Genomic DNA, 25,706 nt, shown 5'->3' with positions numbered 1-25,706 from the left:
CGCACCTGGGGGTCCCCGGGGGCACGCGGGGCCGGCCACGCACCCACCACCCATGGAGAGGGCACCGTCGCCCTGTGGCACACGCAGGGGACCTCCCTGCCTGCCCTCCCCCTGACTGGCAGCTGCAGACAGGTAGGGGCATCCCCCGGTCCCCCGGGATGGGGTGCGGGCAAGGGGTGCCCCGCATGCGTGGCATTGTCCCGTGGGAGGGAACAACCTGTGCTCGTCTGGATTCCTAGAAACGGGGGTAGCCTTTCTCTGAATCTCAACAGAGAAAATCAATCACTGCAAAAATGCTTCGGTCAGTGCCAAGAAGAAATCTTAAGGATTTGCTGTTTGTTGGAAAGTGCTGCCAAAAAAGAAATGTTTTCAGGCCTGCTCAGGCAGTAGAGAAGCTGATTCCTGGTGTAGGGTCTGGGCCAAGCGCAAGCAGAGTTGATAGGAATTTTATTGCCTGTAATCGATGAGCTCTGTGCAGCACCGTGGGGTGGCTTCCCCCGTGCTGGTGCTCATAGCACACCCGCGAAAAGCTTCCACTGCAAGTGAGCAGCTCCCCTGGGCATCAGGAGTGAATGGCACAGTGCTGAAATGCCCTTTAAACACCTGTGTGTAATTCTGTCATCTTAGGAATAATTTTTTTTAATCAAACTTTCCCATAAAACATTGGCATCCCAGTGTTCCCGGCGCTGCGTCCAGCCCTGGGCAGCGTGCCGGCGATGCCGAACCTGTGAACCTGATGGGAAGTGCAGCTCCCCAAGCGATGGAAGGCCCGTTCTCTTTGCTTTGCAGTTCTTGGTGTGTAAGGCAAAGCCCAGTGCAACGTGAAGACAGTGGCGGGCAGGGGCCCAACGTGCTGTGCCGTGCCGCGCCAGGCCGTGCCATGCCGTACCTTGCTGTGCCATGCTATGCCCAGCCATGCCGTGCTGTGCCTACGCCCAACCGCTGGGCCCGTGTTTGCAGAGGTTTAGGCAGCTGAAAAAAATGGCAGCTCATTCCCCGACATGAAACACCGTCCTTTGCCTTCACGGGGAACCTGACGCATCTTCAAAACAGTCAAACGACCAAACTCTGTGGTGAGTCATGATGTGTTAGCCGTGAGTCACCGCAGTATTAAAATAACTCTTGCACCATAACTCTCCCCCTGGACAAACACCGCTGCTCACTTCACTGCAGTTGGTGGTGCTGGGTTTGACCGAAAGCGAGCCGTTTGCTGCACTTGCAGAGCGGCGCTCCCGTCCCAGCCTGTCCCCGTGTGGAGCATCAAACGGGGACATTCTTACACCCTCCTCCCCAACCACCATGGTTTTTGTTTGCAGCATCTTGGTCGTTTGCCATGGGAATGCGGATGATGTGACACGTAAATCAAATACTGGATCAAGTTCACCACAGGTGTAAGCAGGGATAACCTTACTGAAAACCCTCCAGCACAGAGAGGGGACCCCAAACCCAAGCACAGTAACCTTGCCCTGGAACAAAAGTCCCAAAAAAGAAAAAAAAGGAATTTGAGATGCATCCTCTATTTCCTAACACGAGAAGCCATGCAATCGCGTTTAACTCTGGTTTCTTTGCGGGTCCTCCTGCCACACCATCCCCATCGAGCCTGGCCTCAGCTCCCGCTGCGGTGAGCTACTGGGTGCTGCCCACCTCCTCCTCTTCCTCCTTCTCTTCCTCCTCCTCCTCTTTTTCCTCCTCCTCCTCCTCTGCACACCCGCCCGGCTTTTCCCGCACACCCTTGGGGAGTCCGGGGAGCCACTGGAGATCCCGTTTCTTTGGCACTGTGCGAAGGCTCATGGCTCCTGGCAGACGCTGGCGGGGGGCTGCCAGCAGCCCCTGGAGCGGGCGCAGTGGTCGGACACAGCTGAGTGACTGGTTTCGCACTGGTGGGACTCCAGGGACCTCAGTGGGACGACGCCTGACACGCTCCGCTGGGGAAGGAGCACCCACCCGGGCCCACGCCGACATGCATATTTCTGTGCCGCTCTCACATCCCCAGCTGAAGAGACCTTGGTGCCCCGGCATGCAGAGCCGGCAGAAGATGCTGACCTGCTCTCCGTGCCACATAAGCAAGGAAGCCCCCGTTTAAATCAAGTCGTTAGAAGCAGACTATTCTGTAAGCAAATGAACAGAAATGAATGAGACACTAAGCGACAGTGCAAAGCCAAGTGCCGGCGATCTTCCGCCCTCCTCGGCCGGGGAGCGGGGCCAGCGCGGGCTCCCAGGGCAGGTCGCCTCAGCTCCTTCCCTGCTATTGAATTTCCAAACAAAACCAGCATTTGCAAAATGATTTGAATGAAGCCCCAGGTAGTTAACTACTCCGACGCCCCCATTTTGTCCTTAAAAACTTTTAATCGCTTCTCCGCTCCCTGCACTTGCAAAGGTGGGGAAGGCGCTTTCCTTCTCGCACAAGGACAGAGCACCCGGAGAATCGCGGCTCAGCCCGGCTGGAAGCCAGCGGGAGCCCTGGCCAGAGCAGAGCCTGTGGTGTGCGCAGGGCGAGGAGCTCCCGGCGCTGCCTTTCTTTCTGCTTTGAAAACTGCCCAGAAATCGGGTAGCTTCTTTTCACAGTGTTTTTCTTTCTTTGAAAACAGGAGTGGGAGGAGGGGTTGTATGTTTGCTTGTAGTCTTGGAAACCGAAGCCGAGGAATATTGAATGGAAACCCAAACATGAAGCTGCCTATGAACTACAGGCCTTATGTGGAGACAGGATCTGCAGAAACCACTCGCTCTGGCTGCAGCCGCTCCGGAGCCTCCTGCGGCCGAGCGACGTGGGGCTGCAGCACAGAGACTGCGAGACTCGGCGCAGCTCCCTCGTACACTGTTCAAAACAATTCACAAGTGCCATTTCCATCTGGAGATTCAGCTGGCAAAATATGACGCATTCATGCCAATAAAAGCAGCTACAACTATAACTTGGGGCTATTGACATGGTTATCTCTCTCTCAGCCAGCGCTTCCCTCTGCTCCACGGGTCTCAACCACCTTTTCTCTGAAACCACCTGATTGACCAACACAACCAAGTTAAGCTCAAAGCGACTGTGTGCGAGGTTATGAGTTCTTTTCCTGTCCTGAGGAAGGGCTTATAAGCCTAAAAGTTTGCCTGTTTTTTTTCAGCTTTATTAGTCAATTAAAAAAATATATTATCTTTCCCTACAAACCTTGTCCTTGATTATTTTAGACCATCGTAGCTACAGAAGCACTATGACTCTTTGCCAGCCTAGCCATTAAACACGGAGCAACCGGTCCTGATTTAACTCACTAAAACTCTCTTTGATTTTTCTGCATCATTTGATTTGGTCCAGACCAAAAAAAATCACTTTGGCTGCTCATTTCCGCAACAGAAGTGATTTGCTGGGTTAGAGAACTCTTGATACCGCTCCGATTTCAGCTTCTTTCCCAGTAAGTGTCATCCGCTTCCTTATCAAGACGGTTTTGTGGCTGAAGGTCTTGGAGATGAAAATCAGGAGCCTGTTCCAGGAACACCAGAGCCCAGAGCGGAGCCCCGTGTTTGGAAAGCGCTGCGGCTCAATGCATTCCACATGGACGCGGTAATGCTCCAGCAGTGCCTCGTGCGCCGCAGGACAGGGGGAGTTAGCTCTTGTTCGAGCCCTTTCAGAGAAAAGTGATATACCAAAGGGCATATTCGAACAAAGGTATGGTTGTAATTAGAATCAGAGCAGTTAAATCTGACATTCAGCTGGTTTATGCCAGCTGTGCCTTTAAAAGGAAGAGCATTTAGGCATTGGGTTTCATGTCTTTTTATTGTTTATTTAGCAAGAATTTAATCCATATCCTTTTTTTTTTTTAACTTAACTTTCTTTGCGTGCTTCTATGCAATTGCATAAGACATGAAGAGCTTGGAAGTGTTCTTACAGCTGTGCAAGTTTTATATTAATGGAGCCCTTACATAATTTTGACACAGATATGTTATGTACACGTCTGCAGTTCCTGAGCACGGCTCAGAAAAGACGCCCCCCCCCGAAAGAAAGAAAGAAAGAAAGAAAGAAAGAAAAGCCCGTTTTATTCCAGGGGAAAAGCAAAGAATGGAGAGTGAAGATCTGTATTTACTGGGGATGTTTGCACTGCTTACCCAGCTACAAAACTGCAGGAAGCAAATGCCTGTTAGTGCAACTGCAATTATCAGTGTTCAAGAAGAATTCGGGCTGTGTCTATGCGGTGCCATGCTGTGCAGACAGGCACCCTCTGTTCCACCAGTCACCCCTGAGTCCAGGGCATGGCCCCATGGGTGGCTCTGGTGGCCCCTCGCTTGCCTTAGGGGATTTTGTTCCCCCTTTCCTCTAGCAGGGTGTTCCCAGCCCGGACCCCAGCCTGCAGCACAGAAACAACAGGCTCCAACTCTTTGCTTTTGCTCTTCAGGAGCCGAGGTGAGCCCCAGAGCCAGTCCTGCTCATCCAGCCCACGATGCTCCTCCATGGGCTCCGTCCTGTGGCTTGAGCCTGTGGCTCCAGGGTCCCCCACTGCTGTTTTGGGCCTTGAGTAATCTCAAGACTTTTCCATCAATTGCGCACACACAGAGCCCACAATAAACGTGCCACTTTCACAAGTTTTATGGCAGTTAAGCTTGCCTCTGCTTCCTGCGAGGCTGGCTCTTACCTGCTGTAAATGAGCAACGCTTCATCTACGTCCCATCCCGGGGACGGTTTTACACCAACGAGCTGTCGGCCCCGCGAGCACAGCTGGTAACGAATTTCCTCCCTTTGCAGACATTTGCCATCCAGGCCTGAGTCATCCCAAAAGCTGGCTCCATGCGATGCTCCTCGTGATTTCATACCGAAGCGGTCAGAGGCACCTCTGCCCCAGCCCTGCGCTGCGGGACGATGAGCACAGGGTCCTGCAAACTCTGGAGCCTCGCAGCTTTCCTCCCATTTTACTTCAGGGATTTCCCCATTGGGAATCCATGGCTAGAAAGAAAACTGGAACTAAAGGGCTTCCAATAAACTTTTAAAATTGATTTTTACCAAGCGGGTCCCTTCTTCCATCGTCACCCCTGTCCTCCAAGGAGGACGCCCCGGCGAGGACTGCATGGGCTCCCCCTGCTCCCCCCTGCAGAAGGGACGTGCTGAGCGAGGTCTCCAGCCCACCCCATCCTGCCCTGCTCTCGTGTCTGGGGCAGGTCAGGCACAGCCTGGTATCAGTCACACCAGGACGGACAGAGCCCCGGTGCATCGCATCCTCTCTCCAGGGTATTTATTCGGCCAGTTTGGATGCTTCTGCTTCCCTGCAGCTTGTGCTGCTGCTGTGAGATTTGACCTCCCTCCTGGAGCGACACCGGGCTCCTGCCATCAGTGAAGTCCTGGCTGTGCACAGGATTTGAAGAAAATCAGTGTAATTGTTCCTGGTAGAATCACATTAAACAAAAGCACGAAGGCGTCGGGTCATTCACTCTCCGCTGGACCTATCTCTCAACCTGCACGTGCACATATGCACACACATATATTTTTGCTTCCCTCGATGCAGACACATACACATAAATATTCTCCCTCATGCATACTCACATCTTCTCTCCCACACACTTTCTCTCTTTCCCCAGCCCTCACCCACACGCGGTTTTACTCATTCCCCCCCCACCTTCTCTCTCTCTGTCTCTCACACACAAGGAAACCCCTCCTAATTATTTTTAAGAAATAAGAGCTCTACATGGAACAGGATTTTGCACAAAAAAGTAACAGTGGAGCAAAGAGGCAGCCAAGCCGCCCTGGGAAGTCAATGCCCCCTATGATAAAAGCAGCTAATTAAAAACCCCCAGTGGAAAAGCAGCTCCACAGCCAGCGAGGGCCAAGAAAAGCTTACGCAGGTATGGAGCAACTCTGACTCCCCTGGCAACCAGGCAGAGCCGACCACTATCTTAATCTGCAGTAATTCTTGTAAGATCAGCTGCCGCCCCCCTCCCGCTCCGCTCTGGCTGCAGTAGCCAGAAGAGGCTCTGGAAATAAGCTCGCTGTGCCAGATCATGCCATCATCACCCACGCTCACCTCCCTGCCCCCAGACCCCTCTTTGCGCTGAGCCCGGCTGGCGGGGGGGTAGCGCCACGGGAGTCGGAGTTGTACAACCCTTTATTCAATTTTCCAGGTCAAACCCCCATATATTGGGTGCTACGTCTTCCATACAAACACGCCAACTTCCACAGGCAGTGAAAAGGTGACCCGATCGTTATGGCACTGACATGACAGACGCTTTAGGGTTCATTCCCCAAATTTCCACCGATTTCCTGCAGGACCACAGGCAAGGCACTTCACCCCGAGCGCCTCGGTTGACTGTTGGCATTATCAGCTCTCTGGGACAGGGGCTGGTTATTTCTGGGTCACCGGGCAGTGCACAGCACAGCTGGGCCCCGCGCTGGGCAAACCTGCTTGGTGCTACTGCTGTAGAAATAAGTGAGTTTTGCAGCACTGCTCAGCTGTTTCTATAGCAAACCGCTATCCAAGTTGCTCAACTGCCTATTTTACAGTGAAAATAACACACAAACCTTTTTTAAGTTAGTGAGCTTTATTTAGGAAATAAATAAAATTGTAAGAAAATATGAATGATTGTAATAAATACAGCCCTTGTCAAAATTACACAGCCATGAAAAGCATAATATTTTTAGGCATATTACTCCAGTGTGGTTACAGGGGCTGGCACATTACTGGAAAAATAACTTTCTGTCCCTGAAAGAACATTTTAAACATGGGAGAGAGAAAAAGACAGAGAGAGAGACTGTGCGTGTGATGGCAAAGAATATCCAGTTCCTTCCCAAAGAAGCCTTGATAGATATTTGTTTATGGGGTGGGTTTTTTTGAAATTTGATACTTCATCACAACTAATTATTTTAAAGGATGCTGTCAAGATAGAAACAAGAGATTTGAAAAATCTCTTCATATACCAGCAGTCAGGCTGGAGGTTAGTCACAGCACATGACATTTCACTAGCTCTGCTAGACGGCTGCGGTTTCCATGGTTTGCAAAATATAAGTGGACAAACAGTTTCTCCTTTCCCTTCTCACGCAGCGGGCACAATATTGTCTGTCGGCTTTGTGTTTTCAATTGAGACACGGGAAATATTGCAGAGGAAAAATGAATAAAGTGATTGCATAAAGGCCCTTCACTTATACACACACACCTGCCTCTGCCTGCAAGATCAGGCCTTGGGTTTGTGCACTGCAGTCCCACCCGTCCCGTGGAATGTCTCGCAGTCCCGCACAAGCAAGCTGTACCACGGCATGAGTTTGCTGGAAGTTCACAAACTGCTGCACCAAAACCCAGCTCAACTCCACTGATTCCGTCAAACAGTTGTTAAGCACAGAAGGAAGGGGGTGAGGCTTGCTGCTTTTTGGGGATAAGGTTTAGCATTTGAACTTCGCACACATTCAGACATTTCCAAGCTTGACTTGCTTATAAAAAAAAAAAAAAAGAATTCCTTACCCCAATTTAAAAAAAAAAAAAGAAACATTTCTAGTAGTTACTTCTATTTTAGCGTGTGAAAATACTTAAACATCAGAGCACATAAAAAGAATTAAGCAAGAAAAAAAAGATCAACACTTTCTAATAAGTCACTTGCCTTGAAGGTTCAGGAAGTGACTGAGCACTTTAAAACAAAGCTACTGAGGGGTCCTTACCACTGCTTGGACGGGCAGCTCTGGACTTCCTGGGGGTTAACAACCCTCAGAGCTCCATATCTGAAATGGGAAAGTCAAATGACTCCTTTGGAAATACAAGAGGTAATTTCCCCAAGGCACAGTGTAATCTGGTCACCGATTGCTGATGCAATAGAACATCTCTTCACAGAGCACATAAATATAGGTCTAAAATAAATAGCAAGAAATAAATCATCTGGTATAAGGAATTCAAGCTACAAACGCTATCCACAACTCATTGCTTTCAAGGTCATCAATAAGCACAAACAGAGACACCCGATCGGTGCCTCAGGGGAAGGAATCTGCCCTTGTCCCTGGTGGGGGAACGGCCAAAATCCCACATCAGGGCTGCCAGCCAGCACGGTCTGACAGGTGCTCGCTCCGTACCTCCTGGGAAAGGGACACGCACATGCCGCGGTGCTGCCGGAGGATGGGGAAAGCTCAGCTTCACCCCTTGCAGCCCAGAAACCTATTAACCCAAGGGTGCTAGAAGGGAGCTCGGGCCACGCTCCCTGCCAGACATCTAGGCAGAATGACACCCACACCTGGGCCGGGCGTGAGAAAGAACAGCGCCTTTTTCCACAAGTGCATCTGCAGGGGGGTGACTGTAACCTACGTCTAAACCAGGAGTGCTTTGATGAAATAATCACAGACCTCATTTGCAACAGCACACTCGGTGGGGCACTGGGCATGCTCAGCAGCAGCTAACTCTAGCAGGCAGATCTTCAGCTGATGTGAATTGATTCAGCGGCGCGTAGGCTCAGGCTCTCTGGATTTTGTGTGCACGTGAAAACTAACACAAGGTCTCAAGCTGATGGGTTTTTTTCTTGTAAAATACTGAAATTCAGTGGGTGATTTACCAGACACCCATATTTCAAGATTTACTAATTTGTTTCTATAATGCATTTAAGGAAAAGTGTGTCTTCTTTCACATAGGCATATTTAGGTGACTGTAGTTTGGACAAAGGGAGGAACATGGGACAACCACTTGCAACATTCATATCATTCACTGGTCTCTGAAATGAAGCAGAAGTCAAGTCCGGCCGAAATGCATCAATAATGTGTTCCCTATTATTTTGGTCAAGCAACATAAATGTAACCTGAAAAACAGAATGTGGCAATGATGAGTTATTGAACTGAAAAATAAACCAGGAAATATCAGAGACAGAAGTGCAAACATGCTGCAAAAGCAGCTGGATGCTCTATCGATAATTAAACACAAAATATAATTGATGTTTCGCAACCTGCAAGGTCAGTTAATGTGAACAAGGGATATTGTAACAGTTCCCAGATGAAGTATTTAAAACCTTGCCACCCATAAAATAAAATAAAATAAAATAAAATAGTAAAGGATTATTTCTTGGTAGAGAACTGCACAGTCCAAAGACTTTTTTCCTCTCTCTCCTGACAACTTAAACAAACCCTGAGTTTGGTTACAGTTGTTACATTCATTCTGTTACTGTGGTTTGGAATCAAAAGAAACAGCTCAGTTGCCTGTATGCAAATATGTAAAAGACACAACCTAAATATCTGTATAGAATCTCCCCATCTCATTACCACTTTATCTGTATAGAATCTCCCCATCTCATTACCACTTTTATTAACTCACTGTTCTTTAGCTTGAAACGTGAAATGTCTGTAATAATTTTTTAATACAGTGAGGATTGGGAACTTTGATTTCTATTTTTTTTGGCCGCTAAATGGTAGTAAAGCTATGTATATGAAAGGCTTACAGAATTATTACCACACGAAGGCAAGCGCTAGAACAGAGACCAGCACCTTGTGCACACTTTCACTGCTTTTCTAACCATTGTTGCCATTATCAGATTGCACTTATAAAATGAGAAAAAATAAGATCAGGATCACATAAGACATCTATGGCACGTTTGTAAGCAGAACTCTAACCCCACATTTCTGACACCCGTGCTTCAGGCAGCAAATCGTAATTCCCTCATAAATTGATATTATCTCTGTATAGCAAGAACCAGGAAAAAATGTGTCTCTGGCTTTAGCCCAGGTGGACACAGTTTGGGATATATCAAACACTGGTATTCTGGTGTCTGAAAATCCTACAAGGCACAGTATGGAATCTCGGTAAGAGCAGCTTTCCCTGTGTGTAAATCACTCCATTCAGAGACAAATTATTTCCCAAGATTACAGTATGACTGATAGCCATCGGAGAGGAAAATGGGCAAATGCTCCAACTTCCACTAAACTTAAGAGAAAAAGTCCCTTTGTGTTCACTGGGAGAAGTAGTGGGTTTATGCTAGGATCAGATGTGAAAGGGTTGCCCTTCTTACCTTGTGTCTGAAAGGCCATGGGAGCAGAGCATCGTAGTCTCCTCTCATGACAACAAAGAACAGGGACACGTGGGTTCCTTTTCCCGTCCCATCCCCGTTCAGGTAAACTCTCAGACAGACCTTGTAGCCATACTTCGCAGTGTAGAAAGCTGAAAATCAGAACTCTTCATTAGTAAAGACTCCTCTGAGAAAAAAAAAGACATAGTGAGTGTTCTGACATATGGGAAAAGATAGTGTAGGATGTGTTTTGCTACCACAGCGATGAGAACAGACAAATCAGTACACCCTGGAGATTATAAGCAATGAAAATCCAGTGGTTGGAATCCTTTAGTGCCTCACGCCTCGGTGAAAATTACCTGTTATTAGCCACGCAAGCATATTTTACCTAATCAAATTACTTCTCACATGGGAGGTGACTGCCGCAGAAAGCCATTCGGTACCATCAGGCACCAAGCTGTGGGTTAGACGAGACGGATCCAGCAGATGTCACTGCAAGTAGCTGCGGCGGAGGGCAAATTGCAAAATGAAAGCCCAGAACAGAACCTGACTTTGTGGAAGAGCACATCACAGCTGCCCTGAATTACAGGCAGGAGAGCATGAGGTCTTTGCGTAAACAGCATCTTAGTTTAAGGAGCTATTTTAAAGGACCTCTTGTCCACATGAGCAGAAAGAAGCACCGTTGTAGAGAAATAAGTGGGTTTTCTAAAGGACTGGGGTTTGCTAACACACATATACATCATGTGTTTTACCTGGTGAATACAAACTGACTGTTCTTCCAGTCACAGAGTCCTGTAACTTCCTGCCAACATCTGTTATTTTCCACAGAAAGACCCCATCATAGGAAGCTTGCTCAGAGAACAGAAGACTCTTATGAAGACTGCTCAGGCCTGCATCCTTCTGCATCAGGCACCGGTGCAACTCTGCAATCTAGAAAAAACAAATCAGCTCTCCATCAGCCCCCCTCTCCAGGCTGTTGTGCTGCAGAAGTAGCAGAACTGTTCTGGAGTCCTCATGTTCTGGAGGGTCTCCTTTGATTTCTTTTTAAGTGACAGTTATGTGTCAACACATAAGGCAAACAACTGGATAGATGGTTGTTTGGTCCTCCAGGCATAATGCTTCTTTAAGAGGATCAGTCATTTAAACAACTGTCTTGCTTGCTCACAGTCTGATCATGGCAAATTCTGAACATTCAAAACTCTCAGGAATATCTAGGTACCTAAACACAGATTTAGATAATGTTAGAGATCCCCATTTGAAAATTTATCCAAAACAACAAAAGGATCCTGTAGATGTGTTCAGAACTTAATACTTCACAGCTCAAATTCCTGTGTCCATCCCTGTCCTGATCTCTACACCACCTCTCTTTGATATGTGTAAATATTTGTTATCAATAGAACAAGCACACAGACAATGCTTATCATAACTATTTACCTTCAGTTCAAGGCCTCGTATTATATTTTGATCAAGTTCACTCTGTCTCCGAAAGGCTGTGATTTCCAAGTTAGAGGTCTCCACCTCTTTATTGAGCACTGCCACAATATTCTCAAACACATGTAGCTTATTTTCTAGCTCAGAAATCACCTTCTCCCTCACAAGTTGTTGCAGAACAGATTCATCTTCAGAAACAGAAGGTCCAGAAAAACAGTCTACTTCCAGATCCCCATTGATTTCCAGCCCCCCTGGGATCTGCAGATCAGAGATGCTTTTTCCTGCACCATTCACATTCAGCTCTGACTGCGGGATGGAACCATTTGGAGCTTTGGCAGCAGTGCACAAGCTTGCCTTCAGTTGCTTTATGTGCTGCAGCAGAAGCAGCATGTGGGCCCCAACTGCAGTTTTTTCATGCTCCTTTATCTTCTCTTTGCTTCCCTGTAAGAAGACGACGACACTGTCAACACACTCTCCATACAACTACCATAACTGGCCTGGGGCCAAATCAAGCAACGTTCCCTTTAACTTCTTGGGAGAGACAGGATGGAAGAACTGCAAGACACAGGTCCAGCTACATAGCAGCCGATTCTCAGAGGAGACACGGAGAGAGGAAAACCAACAAGCCCTCCAATTTAGGCTATGTGTTCACATGTGTACACATACTACATAAAAAGAAAACAATTGTCCACAATTTCTGTATTGAACAGGATGCCAGGCAGAGTCCCAGCAAGAATCTCAAATAAGCCAATATTTAATACACATACTGTGCACAAAAGATGAGACAAGGCAACAGATGCAAACTAAAATGCAAAGAAGACCCGTTACTGTTTTAAGAGGTGTTACCCTGAAGGGAATATCCAAAACAGAGTAGAACAGCATATCTGATAAACCAGCGGGATTGTAATAAACATCTATTTTTATCTGAAGTGAATGCACAGTGCAGGACACAGAGTATCACTGGCTGAACTGCACCTTACACACCCTCTGTAACCATGGCAGTTCCAACATCACTTCTGCTGGTCTACTAGAAGTGGGTAGACTTCCTCTCTTATCTTAAAGATATATTTAAATCAAGGCCTACTACCTTGAACACAAAGGCTGGCTAGAGCAAAGGCACAGTGCTGAGTTGTACACCATTTGACACCTTCCTGAAGGCAGCCATTTCACTCACCCTAAATGAACAGCCGACTTCAGAAAAACGACACCCATCTTTGTTGATTAAGGGTGTAGAGCAGTTCTGTTGAAAAAGAAAGGAAAGAAACTAATCAAATACCAATTGAAAGGGATTTTTTTATTTACCTACAAACAGCTAGGCCACAACCCCAGCAGCTATAAATCAGGTTAACTGAAGTCAAGGCATTACTGCAGCTTACAGTGTCCAACCAGCTTTGAAAATTCATTGGTAAATCAATCAAGAGTGTGGTTGATTACAAGTTTCTTGCATGCAGCCTGGCAGTTAAGCGTCCATCTAACAGACTCCATAATGATATAACATAATTTAACAAACCACAGTGATCCCCTAGAAACAATTTCTTATAAATAAGATGCCAATTAGCGAAGTGGCCCACCACAGTGGATAACACTGTGCCACTCCAACCCTCTTCCTGCTCTTAGAGAATGCACAGAAGAGCTCTGTCGTGCAGCACGTCCTGGGAATGAATGGATCTATCAGATCAAAAGCTCTGACTGACGTTCAGATTTAGTCCCCTTCACAACCAAAAGCATGTCTCTTTAAATATGCTGCTACCCAACATACTCTTCTTTTGCTCATGTGGGTCTCCCTGATTATTTGAAAAGAAACAAACATTTCCCCATTTTTGTAAGATTAATTGAGAAGATAATTTAATAAAGTTAATTGTGGGAGCAGGGAAGAGAAGGTAGCCAGCAGAGCTATGCTGGGTTGTAAAAAGCGCCCAGATACAACTGCCATATCTGAAGATGTTCTCGGATGTTCATTTAATCTAAATGAACAAGTGATACTTTTATGAATTGTAATAAAGCTGTATTGCATTCACTCATCTTTCACCTACCTTTTCTGTTTCTGTTTGCACACGTTTTTGTTCCTTACATAAATTGCCTTCACATGAATGTTCCTGTCATCAAAACAAGAAGAAAAGAATACAGTACATTATTAAAGTCATTGAGCACCTTTATTTAGGAGTCTTTGAAACAAAGCTTGTGTTTGGGAATGCTGTTCCCATTTTACAGAAACTTGGGGATTTGGGAGGCTTTTCTACAAGCAATTCTGTGTTATGGAAGAAAAAGTTTACAATAAGTTTCTTGCTTTCTTCCTGGAAGGTGTGGATTTAAGGAAGAGTAAAGGAAAGCAGGGTAACTTCCCCAGAAGCACTACGAGCTCCACAACACATGGTACAAAATCCTGTACCCCTGTCCAGGGAGCGCCCGCTCTGGGCCTCACTACGCAATAGGCTGCAGAGTCCTGTGGCTTCTTTTTAGAGGAAATAACATTCAGAAATCTGGGACTAAAGCACATCTGCTAAAAGCGGGTGCTGCTGTCCCCTGTACAACGAATTGCAGACTCAGAGGTTTCTCAAGCTAAGCCTCTAAGCTGATAACTCTTCTTCTCAGCCTAGCAGACATGTTCAGTGACGGATCTCCACATGCAATACATGTTAAGTGAAAGTACAAAGTGTGATCTTTCACTTATGGGGCCCAGAGCTTTTGGAAACTACTTACAAACGCTTTGCAAGGTCACCCTGGGAAATTTGATACACGATTGGTAATGTACAAGTCTTGCCCAGTTCAAACCATAGTTATGTGCACGCGCACACACACACACACATATATGTACACACACAGATATATGCAATGACATGCAGGTGGATTACAGAACAGAAAGCAAATATACAGGAAACCCAAATATAAACTATTCTTGGGTTGACTTCATATAGTTTGCTTAATGTGCAGACCCTTCTTGCATCCTGCTTATTAACATTTTGAAGGCTGGAATCCAAATTTTCCATCATGATGTGCTAATGCAAAATGCATTACCACTAACACGAAACTTCCTGCCATTTCTGGCTCCAAAAAGGGTAAAGTAATCCTCCTGCCATTGGTTCATACAACTGTAATATATGTATTTAACACAGCAACTGTCAGCTTTCAATTCATACTGTTCAGGGGAGCTGTCTTTAATCTTTATAAACGCCTTTGCATGCCAGTACATTTCCTATAGCAGTCTAGAAATTTTTGATAAAACCATTCCAGCAACCTTCAAGTCTCCCCTGCAAAGAGTCCTGAGGTTTCTCTTTCGATCCTCAGAAATACAGCCATAGGTTTTTCTCACTCTCTAACTCATTTTTAATACTCTGTAACCTAGCTATTGCACAAAGTATGCCTTTATTTTCTTCCTTTCTGCTATTTGACTCCTTCAGATTGCTGATTTCTTGAGGGCGAGAGGGGCTGGTGAGAAGTTTCTTTAAAATATGGAAATGCAAAAATCACAAGACCAATAACTGATTGGCTAAGATGGAGAGAGCGAGAGCAGTGCCCAAAACTTACTATTTGCTCCCAGAGGATTGTGGATACATGGAATACACACAAATCATGTCAGAAAAATCAACATCTCAAGGCCAATCCCCTGCTTGGTTGCCAAGGTTTCCTAACCAAAAAATTAATTAGATGATAGCTAACTGGAATGAGTGGGAGGAAAACAGTTCTTCATTGCAGGAAAACGAAGCCTGCTGAGGTGGATCTGCAGTATCACAGACCTCTGAAAAGAGAAAAGTGCTCGGGGAACACTCGCACGGCTCAGGTTTCCTCCTCCAGCCTGCCTACTGCACTTACAGAAGGCTGAAAGAGATTAAGTGTTGCCACCTTCTGGTATTTACTGTCTCTCTGAAACATACAATGGATTTAGCACTGGTCAAATGTGCCTGAGTCCAGATATTCTTCTCTCTCTATAGGAGTTAGGAAGATAGGAAGAGCACATGCAAAAGCTTCCCAAGAAGCATGTTTTAGCAAGAGCGCCTTATTCTTACCCCAGAGGGACTGTTACCCCCATGTTGAGTAAATCTTACAGCTCAGTATTTGGAAAGGCATAAATCTGTGACAGTTATGACATGCAAAGGTATCCACTACTGTTTACTTCAGGCTACATTTTTGAGATATTCACAACCCTCCTGCCATGTAGGTCTTAACATCACCTTGCCCACATTCCAGGACAAAATTATTCTCTTTAAATCATCTGGAGGGAACAATATTCATTATGCTACACCCCAAAAGAGTGTTGCCCCAGCAACATTTTCTGTGATATTAGAGCCCACAGGGTCAGAAGTTAGATGGGGTTGGGATGAGAACATTTCCAGAGCTTTCAAATCAAAACACACATAGCAGTGTTAGCAGGCATGAGGCATCTCTCATTCATGCTGCTGTTGCTTTGCTCCAGGAGTTTTTAATCACAAAATGTCCTAAACAACAGATGATGCACTTCCGTCATGAGGCTGAGAAGTGTGCCACTGAAAAGGTATCTTCAGCAATCTCTTCATATAAGAACAGACAATTTTCTATCACTTTTGATCTGCCCCACCCAATTTCAGCATTTCCTCCTTCAGCAACACAGAAGAGTTTCTATTAGCTCACTTTATGCCCTCAGACCACTCCCAGAATTTGTACCGTGCTGCATCTACAAAAATGGGTAAAAATAAAGAGCACCTTTTATTTAAGTTAAAATGAACATATAAAGGGACTTAAAATCTGCAAGTCAGTAACACATAACGTTGCCCTGCTATCATACTTTTGAGCATCGACGGAGAAAGTAATTACTTTTAAGAAAGAATGGAATAGGTTTAGCAACATAAAAGTTTGATGATTGACTACATTCTTGTGTAAAAAAAAAAAAGTTGTTTTAAAGATGATTTTGAGCAGATGCTGGGCACAGATGAGTGTTACACATACATTTTGCAAGTCCCTGTCACAACAGTGGGAAACACAACTTAAACATAAAAAATATAAATTAAATATGTTTAAATAGTCACTGAGAAATTTTTGGCAGATTCAGAGTATGCTCTTCCTGGTCTATATGGACACTGCCGCTAATTTGGAGAGTTAGACCTGATCATATCTAATAGAAATACTATCTGACAAAAGCCTGCCTTACAAATTTGTGGGCAGTTTTAGCTTGAATAAAAATCCAGCCACTTTCAAGATCTTTTCCCTGCCACTGTCTGTGTTCTTATGCTTCTTACCTACCTCATACTGGGACACATGCTTTGAGACAGGAGCTAAAACATGGGCTGCCCAAGCCCTGGATGAGCACACAGCTATTTCCCTCTCTGTTGTAACATCGCAAGCAGACTATCAAATACAGCTCATTCTTCCCTCCAACACATGCATGGAAAAATTAGCAAACTCAGGAAAATTAAATATTCTCCAAGTGCACTGGCATTCATGAAATCAGGAAGAAAAATGTCATGATAGATTATTTAAGCCATTAGTACAAAGCCCTCATTTGAAACAGAGAAATGTTCTTACTTGGTATTCGCTACTGGATAAGCTCCGCTTACACTTCTGACACATTGTCACATTATTAACACATCCATTTTCCAAATGATCTGCAAGTTTCTTTCTCATCACCATGTGTCCACAACCAGTGTGACAAGGGATTAAAGCATATTCACATAAGCTCTGATGCTCCTGGAAGTAAAAAGTTATAAACCAAAATGTAAACTGCAGATACCATTCTGCCAGCCTAGATCTTTGCATTTCTTCTAAGCTTGGGTAAAGTCCCTCTCCACAATGTTACCAAGACTACTGGTGAAAAATTCACCAACTTTACTGGGTTTTTTTTTTGTTAATTCTTAACTTAAAAAAACCCCAACAAACAACTTTTGATAAATTCAAACATGAGGCCCCCCTTGAACTGTCTCTCTCTAGTGCTTTTGTTTGAAAATAACATGATCCTGATCCCAGCTTTTTTCCTTGTCTTAGAAGATCCCTAACTTTTAGCCTGGGTTTTTTCGGGGTGTTTTTTTGGTTTTGGGGTTTTTTTGTGGGGTTTGGGGGTTTTTTTGAGCACTGAGACCAGCCTGCTCCAGCTGGTAGGATGAATGTGGTTAGTCTGCTGACATCTCTGCATAGCATAAAAGAATGGATGTCTGACACCTTCTATGCAATAATTAGGACACAACCCTTACCTATATTCAAAATAACTTTTAAAACATTTCCTTTTCACCATTTGTATCTTCTCATCTCAACAAGGAAAAATACCAGCATTACTTCTTTCATAACTACATCCAACAGGTCTACTTTCAGATTCTTAAAAACACAATATTTCAATAAAAGCTATTTACTCTGACCTCTTTTACTGACGCTTCTGTAGGCACTGTGTCACAACTGATTTTGTCTTTACAGGGAGATGGCTGTCTCCTACAGAACAGGCTCAGAAATGCCAATTTCAATCACACGCCCAACTCTCAAATCAATTTTGCCATGTATTCATGCTGAGAGGGGCTCCAATTCTCAAGACTATGAAGCTGAGCAAACTGGATAGATTTTTCCTTAAAGAGGAATACACTCAAATAGAAAATTTGTGCAAAATTAGCAAAGAAAAGGCAGCAGCACCTCAGATGTTTATCAGATACACAGTCATACAAGGTACACAGCAGATTCTCTGTTTTAAATGCGGAAAGACCCTCTGTTCCTACACCAGGGGACCAAAATAGAGCTGCTTTAGTATCAGAATTATCTGCATTTTTTCATTATTCTAATTTGCCTGGCAGAGTCACAGATCTTGCCCATTTAAATATTTTACCTGGGGCATTTCACATCAGTCTGAAAAGTACGATGAACACATTCAATCAATAGGAATAATTTAGGCGGGAGGAAATTATTTCTCTTATAAAAACATACTAAGGATATTGCCCATAACAATGTCCTGGAGACTGAAGTATTCTGGTCTGTCAAAAACTGCCTGTAGTATCCTTGCATTTAAATAATAAGTAAATTCACTGGAAAAAAAATCATAGTTGATGTAAATTTGTGCAACATTAATTTCGCAATCATTCAGGATGTTCTGGACTTGGTCAAAGCCCTAATAAAGTTAACGGCATGTTTTTAGATACCCTGTTGGTATAAATCATGATACCTTTGCTGATTCTAATGAAGTTGCATTAATTTGTGTTTGCTGAGAGCCTAGTTTCATTGTCTTTTTGTCCCCATTCAAGTAAGAGTGCACGTTAATTTAAATAAACTGCCTTTAAACGTACTTCAAAATTTTTCATGATACCAGACCAACTGCATCCAAGGGTCACACAGTGTACTTTGAGTTCAGAAATCTCTTTATTAATGGCAGCATCACCGAAAGCCTGGAAAGTAAACACAGTAAGGAAAAAAACACTGGTCAGAAAGTACTCCAGCATGCACTTTTGACATAGGAATAAGGTGACTGTGTCAAAATTTCAGATCTTGATAAATCCCTTCTTTTTAAAAAAATTTACTGTACTGCCATAAGACACTAACGTAGCAAGTTAATCTTGGTGTAGTAGAAGCCCAAATAATTATTAAATAATTTCTTTCTTATGGTTCAAAAATAAACTATTTGATGTGATATAAATTTGCTGAAAATATGCCTAGCAAACTACAGCTATTATTTTAAGTTTCTTTTCACAGAAGCCTGAAATACATCACATGCAATGAATGTGCTGACAGGACCCTAACTATAGGGTGCTGCCATGTGCCACTCTTAACGAATGCATTTCATTATTGCGGTCATTAACACCTCCTAAACGTGCTGCAGAGAGGACTTGAGACTGTTCTGCAGTCAGAGTACATTTCTCAGACCATGGCTGTTTCCATTTAGTATGGCACTGTGTACTAAAGAAATGGAAAACATATGTGAGCGGGGTTTTTTTGCACTACGTAGATTTTTTTATTATGTTAACCATGAAGAATTCTACAATCATTATGTAAATTATGAAACGCTACACACTTTTACTATTACATTTTGCACAATCAAAATAGGTACGCTGACACAGGAACAAGCCCTACTAAACTTAATGGCATGTTTTTAGATACTCTATTGGTAAGTACATGATATAGAGGACTGCAGATTTCCCACGTAACATAACACAGAGCAAGGCAAGAACTGGGGGGAAGCTTTACAAATAGAGGGAGGAAAGTATTTACAAATGATGGCCACATTTCAGTAAAGTTACTGAAATTCTACACAACGAGCTAAAAAAAAGCAAACAAAATCATCAGAATCAACATTCTCGATTGTTTTTTTTCAGCTAGATATAAGACGTTTGGACTTACCTACATTTGTCATATTGAATCACACAAAAGAAGCACAGCCAATTCTACAAACGGTAACAAGGAGATACATTTCTATATGCAAGGTCTCACAGAAACTCCTTTCCTAATCTCAACCTGCAAGCAAAGTCCACCCCAGAACAACTTTGCACACAAATTGCAAACAACTCCACAAACAAGGAATTAAAAAAAATCATGTAGGTTGTACAAAAACATGTATTGCTCCATCTGCATGTATGGAAGAGTTTATGTAGTAAGCTAGCAATCAATGTACAATTAGTGAAAGCATACCAGCCCAAGCCTCTGAAACATTCTAGTCTAATTTATGAGCAGAATCAAAGAAAAGAAATTCAAGTTATCAGACACATGGTGGCTTTTTCCCCCTGTGTCATAAAAGAAAAACTAAAGGAATTTCCTGACATTACAAAATAGATCATTTAAAACATATTTAACTGCAGGGACAGTCCCAGCAGTGCATGGGTTTCTTACTGCTGTGTGCATTCCCTGTGCTTTTTGTTTCACATTTGTAGTTGCTAAATCATTATGGACACTACTCAGGTAACAAACAAGGCAGGAAATCCTCATCTCTTCTTTTATCTGCACAGGTCACTGCTCCAAAATATTCACCCAAACCTCTGCCCTCTTATCTGGGAACTGGAGTTTGCACAGAACTTCTTTAGGGGCCTGAGTCAGACCCTCATACAGTAAATGAGATGACTCTCACTGACATAAAAGTGCTCTGGGTCAAACAGAAGGAAACAGAAAATATTTCTCTCCAATTTGATATATTGTAGTTGCACATCTCCACTCTCTCATTTTAGCTATTTCAAAGGAAGATGTTGGTGCAGGGGCTGCTGATGTTGATCATGAGTGGCTGTCATGGCACACATATCTGCCCAGTCCTGCCTGTCCCAGAGCCAACTGTGACACAAGTGGAGGTCCCCTACCATGTCCCATCCAAGAACTGCTGCCAGATGCACTCTTCCTCGGCACTCTGACCCACACGATGCGTGTCTTACGGCCTCTAGCTAAGGGAGGACTCTGGTCTACCGCTCATGTGGTCAGGAAGATCGTATAGCAACAAGTTTAACAAACGGATCAATCCAACCAAAAGCTTTCCAGGATAAATCTAGTGCTTATTTTCTCTCCAGCTAAGGTTGGCCTTCTGCAGCTGAACCAGGATCTTCAGTTGCTCTAACACAGCCAGGGAGGGGAGAGCCCCAAGTGATTCGTGCTCAGTTCAGAGCAGAGAACTGTCTCCTAAACCAGTCCCATGAATGACAGCAGATTGGGTGTGAGCAGAGGCTTGGGAGGATGCTCCCACTCCTCTAACTGATTTCAGTGACAGATGCAGATGCTCGGTAGCTGATACTGATGAAGAGCACCATGATAAGACTTAAAGTATGTGTTGTATAGGAAGGGATCATAAATTAAAAGTGTAACAGGGAAGGGATGGGAGTTACCACAGAAATAGATCTTGGGATAAGCTAAGGCAAATACACATCCTGATAGGGCCTTTCTTTTCCTTGTGTAGGTATCTTATTTAAAATATAAACACATAGCATAGGAAAGAAACATTAAGCAAAACCACAGCAAAAGAAAAGCAGAGATTATCAGGAATAGATATAAAGAATAAACCTTCTAAATGATCTTCATTATTCATGTTGTTTACAAACTCCAACCATTTGTTGTAAGTTGATCTATACAGGCAGATCCTCATGCCTTCGTGGTGATTGACTTCATCTGGACTCTCAACAGGCATAAGAATCTGCCCAGGCAGATCAGCTTGCAAGAGTGGGGCCCTGTTTACAACAACCCACCCACAGATTCTACAGAAAGTCCCAGCAGACTTAGTGAGAATCCCACAGCAGAGAAATCCCAAAGTTATAAGAGAACTGACAGTCAACATAGAATAAGAAGTTCATAAGGGTTTAGCTGTACTTATTTGTGGTTACATGACACATGAAAGTCTGTTACTGGGAAATTTATTGCAGAATTGAGGATTTTTTCTGAGATACTACCAAGTTCAGCATTAACTGCAGATTCATTATTTTGCTGCAGCCACTTCCTAAACTTTGCCTTTTACCTCACTGCCAGCTGCCTATTGGGTTTCGGTTTTCCCTAATAAATTTAGACAGAATGCGTGTCTCTTGGTATTCCTGCATGTAATCAGAAAGGAGGGAAAAAGACAAGCTGGGACTGAGCCCTATGGCCCAGTTTGTATTCTGGATATAGAACAGAGCAGCGGTCTGCCTGGAAAATCACACAACAGCAAAAGAGATCTGCACCGTTAAATTACAGATGAAACATTTGCCAGGCATAGTTTTTATCAATTATTATGTTCAGCTCTAAGTCTTCCACTATTTTCTCCAGATACCCTGGCTGTCAAAACACTTTCTAGGCAATTCAGCTGGCTAGCCTACACCCTAGCTTTTTTTCTCAGGGTTGCTCCACCTGTAGGTTTGGTAACATGTTTGAAGGGTACAGAGAACCACGAGACTGGAAAATCCACTAGGGTACTTATTAAGGATAGTAAATAACAGCTAAGACATATTATTACAAGTAGGAAAGTACTGGTTACTTTGAGACAATAAAAAGTTAATTATATGGAAGTGTGTGGGATTTTATGCTGCAGAACTTGACAGACTTGGAAAGGCCTAAGGCTGCCATTATACTTTTTTAAATCAAAAGCTGTGGGAAATCCAAATGACATTTTCGATTATTCCCTCCTAAACTGTAGTCCAGTGATGACTATAGAGTAGCCCAGAGAATGGTTACTGATAAATTAATGAACTGTGAACTACAACTTACCCTTTCTTCTGCCAATAGGCTTCCCTCACTTAAAGTGCTGGGATCTTCCTCTTTACATTTCTGGCAAATCGCATTTTTATTGTTTCTGGCAAAAAGGAAGAAGAATGAAGTAACAATCAGTTGGAGTACTGTAGTTTAGGAGGTCTTTGTATAGACACTGACACAAATAAAAACATGGAAATTGTAATTTCCACTCAGAATCCATAGTCCTTGTTCATTAAAGGGCCAATTCTTGAACACACTGACGTCAAAAAACCGCTGCTGTTCTATTCCTCAAGACTAGGACTAGGCTCATAAATCTTATCTGTATTGCAGCAAAATAAGAGCAGCCTGAATCATAAAAAAGAATAAAGCTGGGAACCTATTTATCTCATGAATTATGCAAAAACACCATGTAGGAAAGGTAACATGAAAACACATAAAATGCCCATTTTCCCAAGATAGATATACAGACTTCAAATTACAAAGATCTAGTAGAACCAGTGCAGAATTGAGTTCTAGAGAGTTAACATCCTACTGCACCTAAAAAAGGTTTTGATCTACTCTCAAAATATTTAGCGTAGAGTTTTATATAGGAAAAGCAAAAAATAGAACTTTACTAGAGGTGTATTTCATTGCCAGTGCTGTTGATCATCCAGGCAAATAATGAACTAACACAGACCGAGAAGCTCATCAGAAAAGCATCCATCCGACCAGAGCATAACTGATTTCAAACTGTACTGATTAGCTGGTTTGAGCCAGCCTCCCACTTGTGCTGTAAGACTCTAGTGGGAAGCTATAACAATTCCGGTTACGTTCTGCTAACAGTTTTCTGAATTTACGGTTTATGTTGCTTCATTTAAGGGGCTTTGTTCTAGACTTACAGTAACAGATTTATTAAGTTGGTCAAATATATTAATTTCAATACATTTTTTACATTATTATACGTTGATCTTCAAATCACAAGTGGCCAGTGCATTGACTCAGCTTTTCAGGTGCCCCGCACTGTGATCAGAGCTGGGACTGCATGAACTGGCATACACAAACTAGCCTAGTAATAACATCCATGAAGAAGCACAGTAACAGGCTTTCGACTTACTTAGCCAGTACTAAAGCCCAGTCACTGAATCTTGACAGCTGCTGTCTTCCAAAACATCAAAGCTAAAGTCAGCTCATAGACATGGAATTGTACTGCAATTTCACCTCTCGCCTGCAGGGCAGACATAACCTTTTCCAAAGGCTCTGGATCAAGGCGTAATCGTCAAAAGAAAAGGCAGGACAGAAGCAGCTAATCAATCAAAGCAAATCCCCACCCAGCTCCTGGTTTTCAGGTTCTCCAGGACAACGGCTGTCGTTGTTTGTCACTACTGGCAGCAGCACCTTAACATGTAGTGACCCAGCTGAGTTATTAAAAATCAGACTCTAAGACAATGTTTATTAAAATCCCGTAACGTCACTTATCAAAGGACTGTAAAGTCCCATGCAAGTATTAAGTCAGCCTTGCACTAGTTCTTCAAGACTAAATCAGTATCATTATCTCACGCTTACACACAGAAAAACTGACATCTGTCAAGCCCAGTAACCCAACCTTCCCCACTCTGTAGACTTTCACACTGGAAACAAGAGGAGGTAGAGAGTAGCCTGCAGTCCAGCGCAGGTAAGTACTTCCAGATAGTAAAGTGACTGTGGTCCTGTGGGCCAGGTAGCCACAGACTCATCTACTGAGCACAGTGGCACAACACAGCTCTCAGGAGCGCTTGAATCCGCCATGGCGGTGTGACCCTCTGTAGCAAGGACCTACCGTACAATCCAGGAGAGGCAGGCTGAGCAGTACCTATGCCCACAGAGCGTTTGCAGGGCTTTCTTCAGAATGTTATTGCAGTTGCTGCACAGGTACTTCTGATCAGGCACATCCTCACAAATGTTAGTGGGATATCCGAAAGGAAATTCATTTTCATCAGGAGAAGAGCCGGGGACATCCTGCGGGCCTCTGGTTGTTTTCTCAGCCATCTGAAGTAAACTGCTGTCAGAGATAAGGAAAAAAAATAGGTGCTCAAACAAGCAGACACACGCTCACTTTGATGTGAGAGAATGTATCAGGCATCAAAGCCCATGAGCAGCTCCAAACCTGTGGAGTAATCTAGTGATCTGCTTAATTGAGTTTGTAGCTGACATGTGTGACTAAATGTCACAGTGGGGTTTGACCAGGTACCAGCAGGAAATTACTGTACAGATTTAAAATTTCCCTCAAACACAACACGAAAATGCACAAAATATTGAAATGAAAGGTTGGGGGTTTCTTTCCAGAGTTTTTTAGCTTGTAGAAAGATGAAGTAAATATTGCCATCATCTCAGAGCTACAATCCCATCGGTCCACATCACGCAGAATTATTTCCTGTAGAGTAAATCCCCAACAACCTTCAATTCCCAGCAGCCAAAATTCGTGATTACGCTTTATAGGTGCAGAAACTGAGCAACCAATGTGTTTACAGTGACTTTCCCAAAGTCATAAAACTAGTGGTCAAATGAAAAAGGAAATCTCAAGTCCACAAAAGGCTTTATGCTTGTGCTTTAACCAGATACACCTTGAGCCACACATGCCAAGGTGGTATCCACGTTCAGTATTGCTTTTGGTTAACAAGAGCTGTGCAGTTGAATATTTTTGGAAATACAACCAAAACTGATTCTAGTGTCTCCACAGTTGCTTGGAAAGTTCAAGAAAAGTTTTCACCCAGGGACCTGGCGCAGTTTGATCATAACAATGCCTTTATAAATCTATTTTTTCCCATAACAGTACTGACACACAATAACCCATCTCAGTATTATAAAAAGTAACAATGACTAACAAGCCTCTAAAAAAATGAAGCAAGACCGCCTGGGCCAGGCCAGGCACAGAAACAGCGGTGTGACTGCCGTGGGGTGGACAGGGCATCCCCTGGATTTAAAACACTCCTCTCTGAACAAACAGCATTTTCTGTTGCCTGGCTTCGGCAATTCACTTGGCCTCTCCAGGCATTTGACGGGGAGTTTAGCAACAAACGCAGGGGCTGCGCAATCTGACAAGAACCGTAAATCAAAACCGGCACCCCTAAATGTGCACCCGCCAATTAACGAAGCGGTGTCAGAGGCGTCGCGGCTCGGTACCCAGGTGAGGAGGGGGCAGACGAGCACCTTCGGCGCTCCCGATAGAGCCCCCCCGCCGGCCCCTGCCGCAGAGCTGGCCGTGCTAGCAGAGCCTGTCGTTTCCGTGGGGCTGGAAGCCCACCCCCGCGGGTGTTTTACAT

General features: G+C 44.0%; 1 protein-coding gene across 1 annotated transcript; it reads right to left on the bottom strand.

The window, feature by feature from the left end:
* Positions 1-7,396: 7,396 nt before the first annotated feature.
* On the bottom strand, positions 7,397-24,439 carry TRAF1 (TNF receptor associated factor 1). The gene is made up of 10 exons (XM_009280612.2): positions 24,224-24,439; positions 22,444-22,528; positions 18,588-18,686; positions 16,855-17,016; positions 13,392-13,454; positions 12,533-12,598; positions 11,362-11,799; positions 10,680-10,857; positions 9,931-10,079; positions 7,397-8,730 (listed from the first exon to the last, which is right to left on the bottom strand). Exons 1-10 carry the CDS (start codon positions 24,430-24,432, stop codon positions 8,515-8,517), a joined length of 1,665 nt encoding a protein of 554 aa, XP_009278887.1. The 5' UTR covers positions 24,433-24,439; the 3' UTR covers positions 7,397-8,514.
* Positions 24,440-25,706: the final 1,267 nt, after the last annotated feature.

Source organism: Aptenodytes forsteri, unplaced genomic scaffold, assembly GCF_000699145.1.
Source record: "Aptenodytes forsteri isolate BGI_AS27 unplaced genomic scaffold, ASM69914v1 Scaffold68, whole genome shotgun sequence".
In the NCBI taxonomy this organism is placed as follows: Eukaryota; Metazoa; Chordata; class Aves; order Sphenisciformes; family Spheniscidae; genus Aptenodytes; species Aptenodytes forsteri.
This window is presented reverse-complemented; position numbering and strand designations above follow the sequence as displayed.

What these genes read in the sequence shown, in the direction of transcription:
- TRAF1 (XM_009280612.2), bottom strand. Translation starts at nt 24,432, where the DNA reads ATGGCTGAGAAAACAACCAGAGGCCCGCAGGATGTCCCCGGCTCTTCT. An exon ending in GCCTATTGGCAGAAGAAAGG is followed by an intron (nt 18,687 to 22,443) that starts GTAAGTTGTAGT and finishes TTTACTTTCCAG; the next exon opens with GCTTTCGGTGATGCTGCCAT. An exon ending in TACGAGGCCTTGAACTGAAG is followed by an intron (nt 10,858 to 11,361) that starts GTAAATAGTTAT and finishes TGTTTTTTCTAG; the next exon opens with ATTGCAGAGTTGCACCGGTG.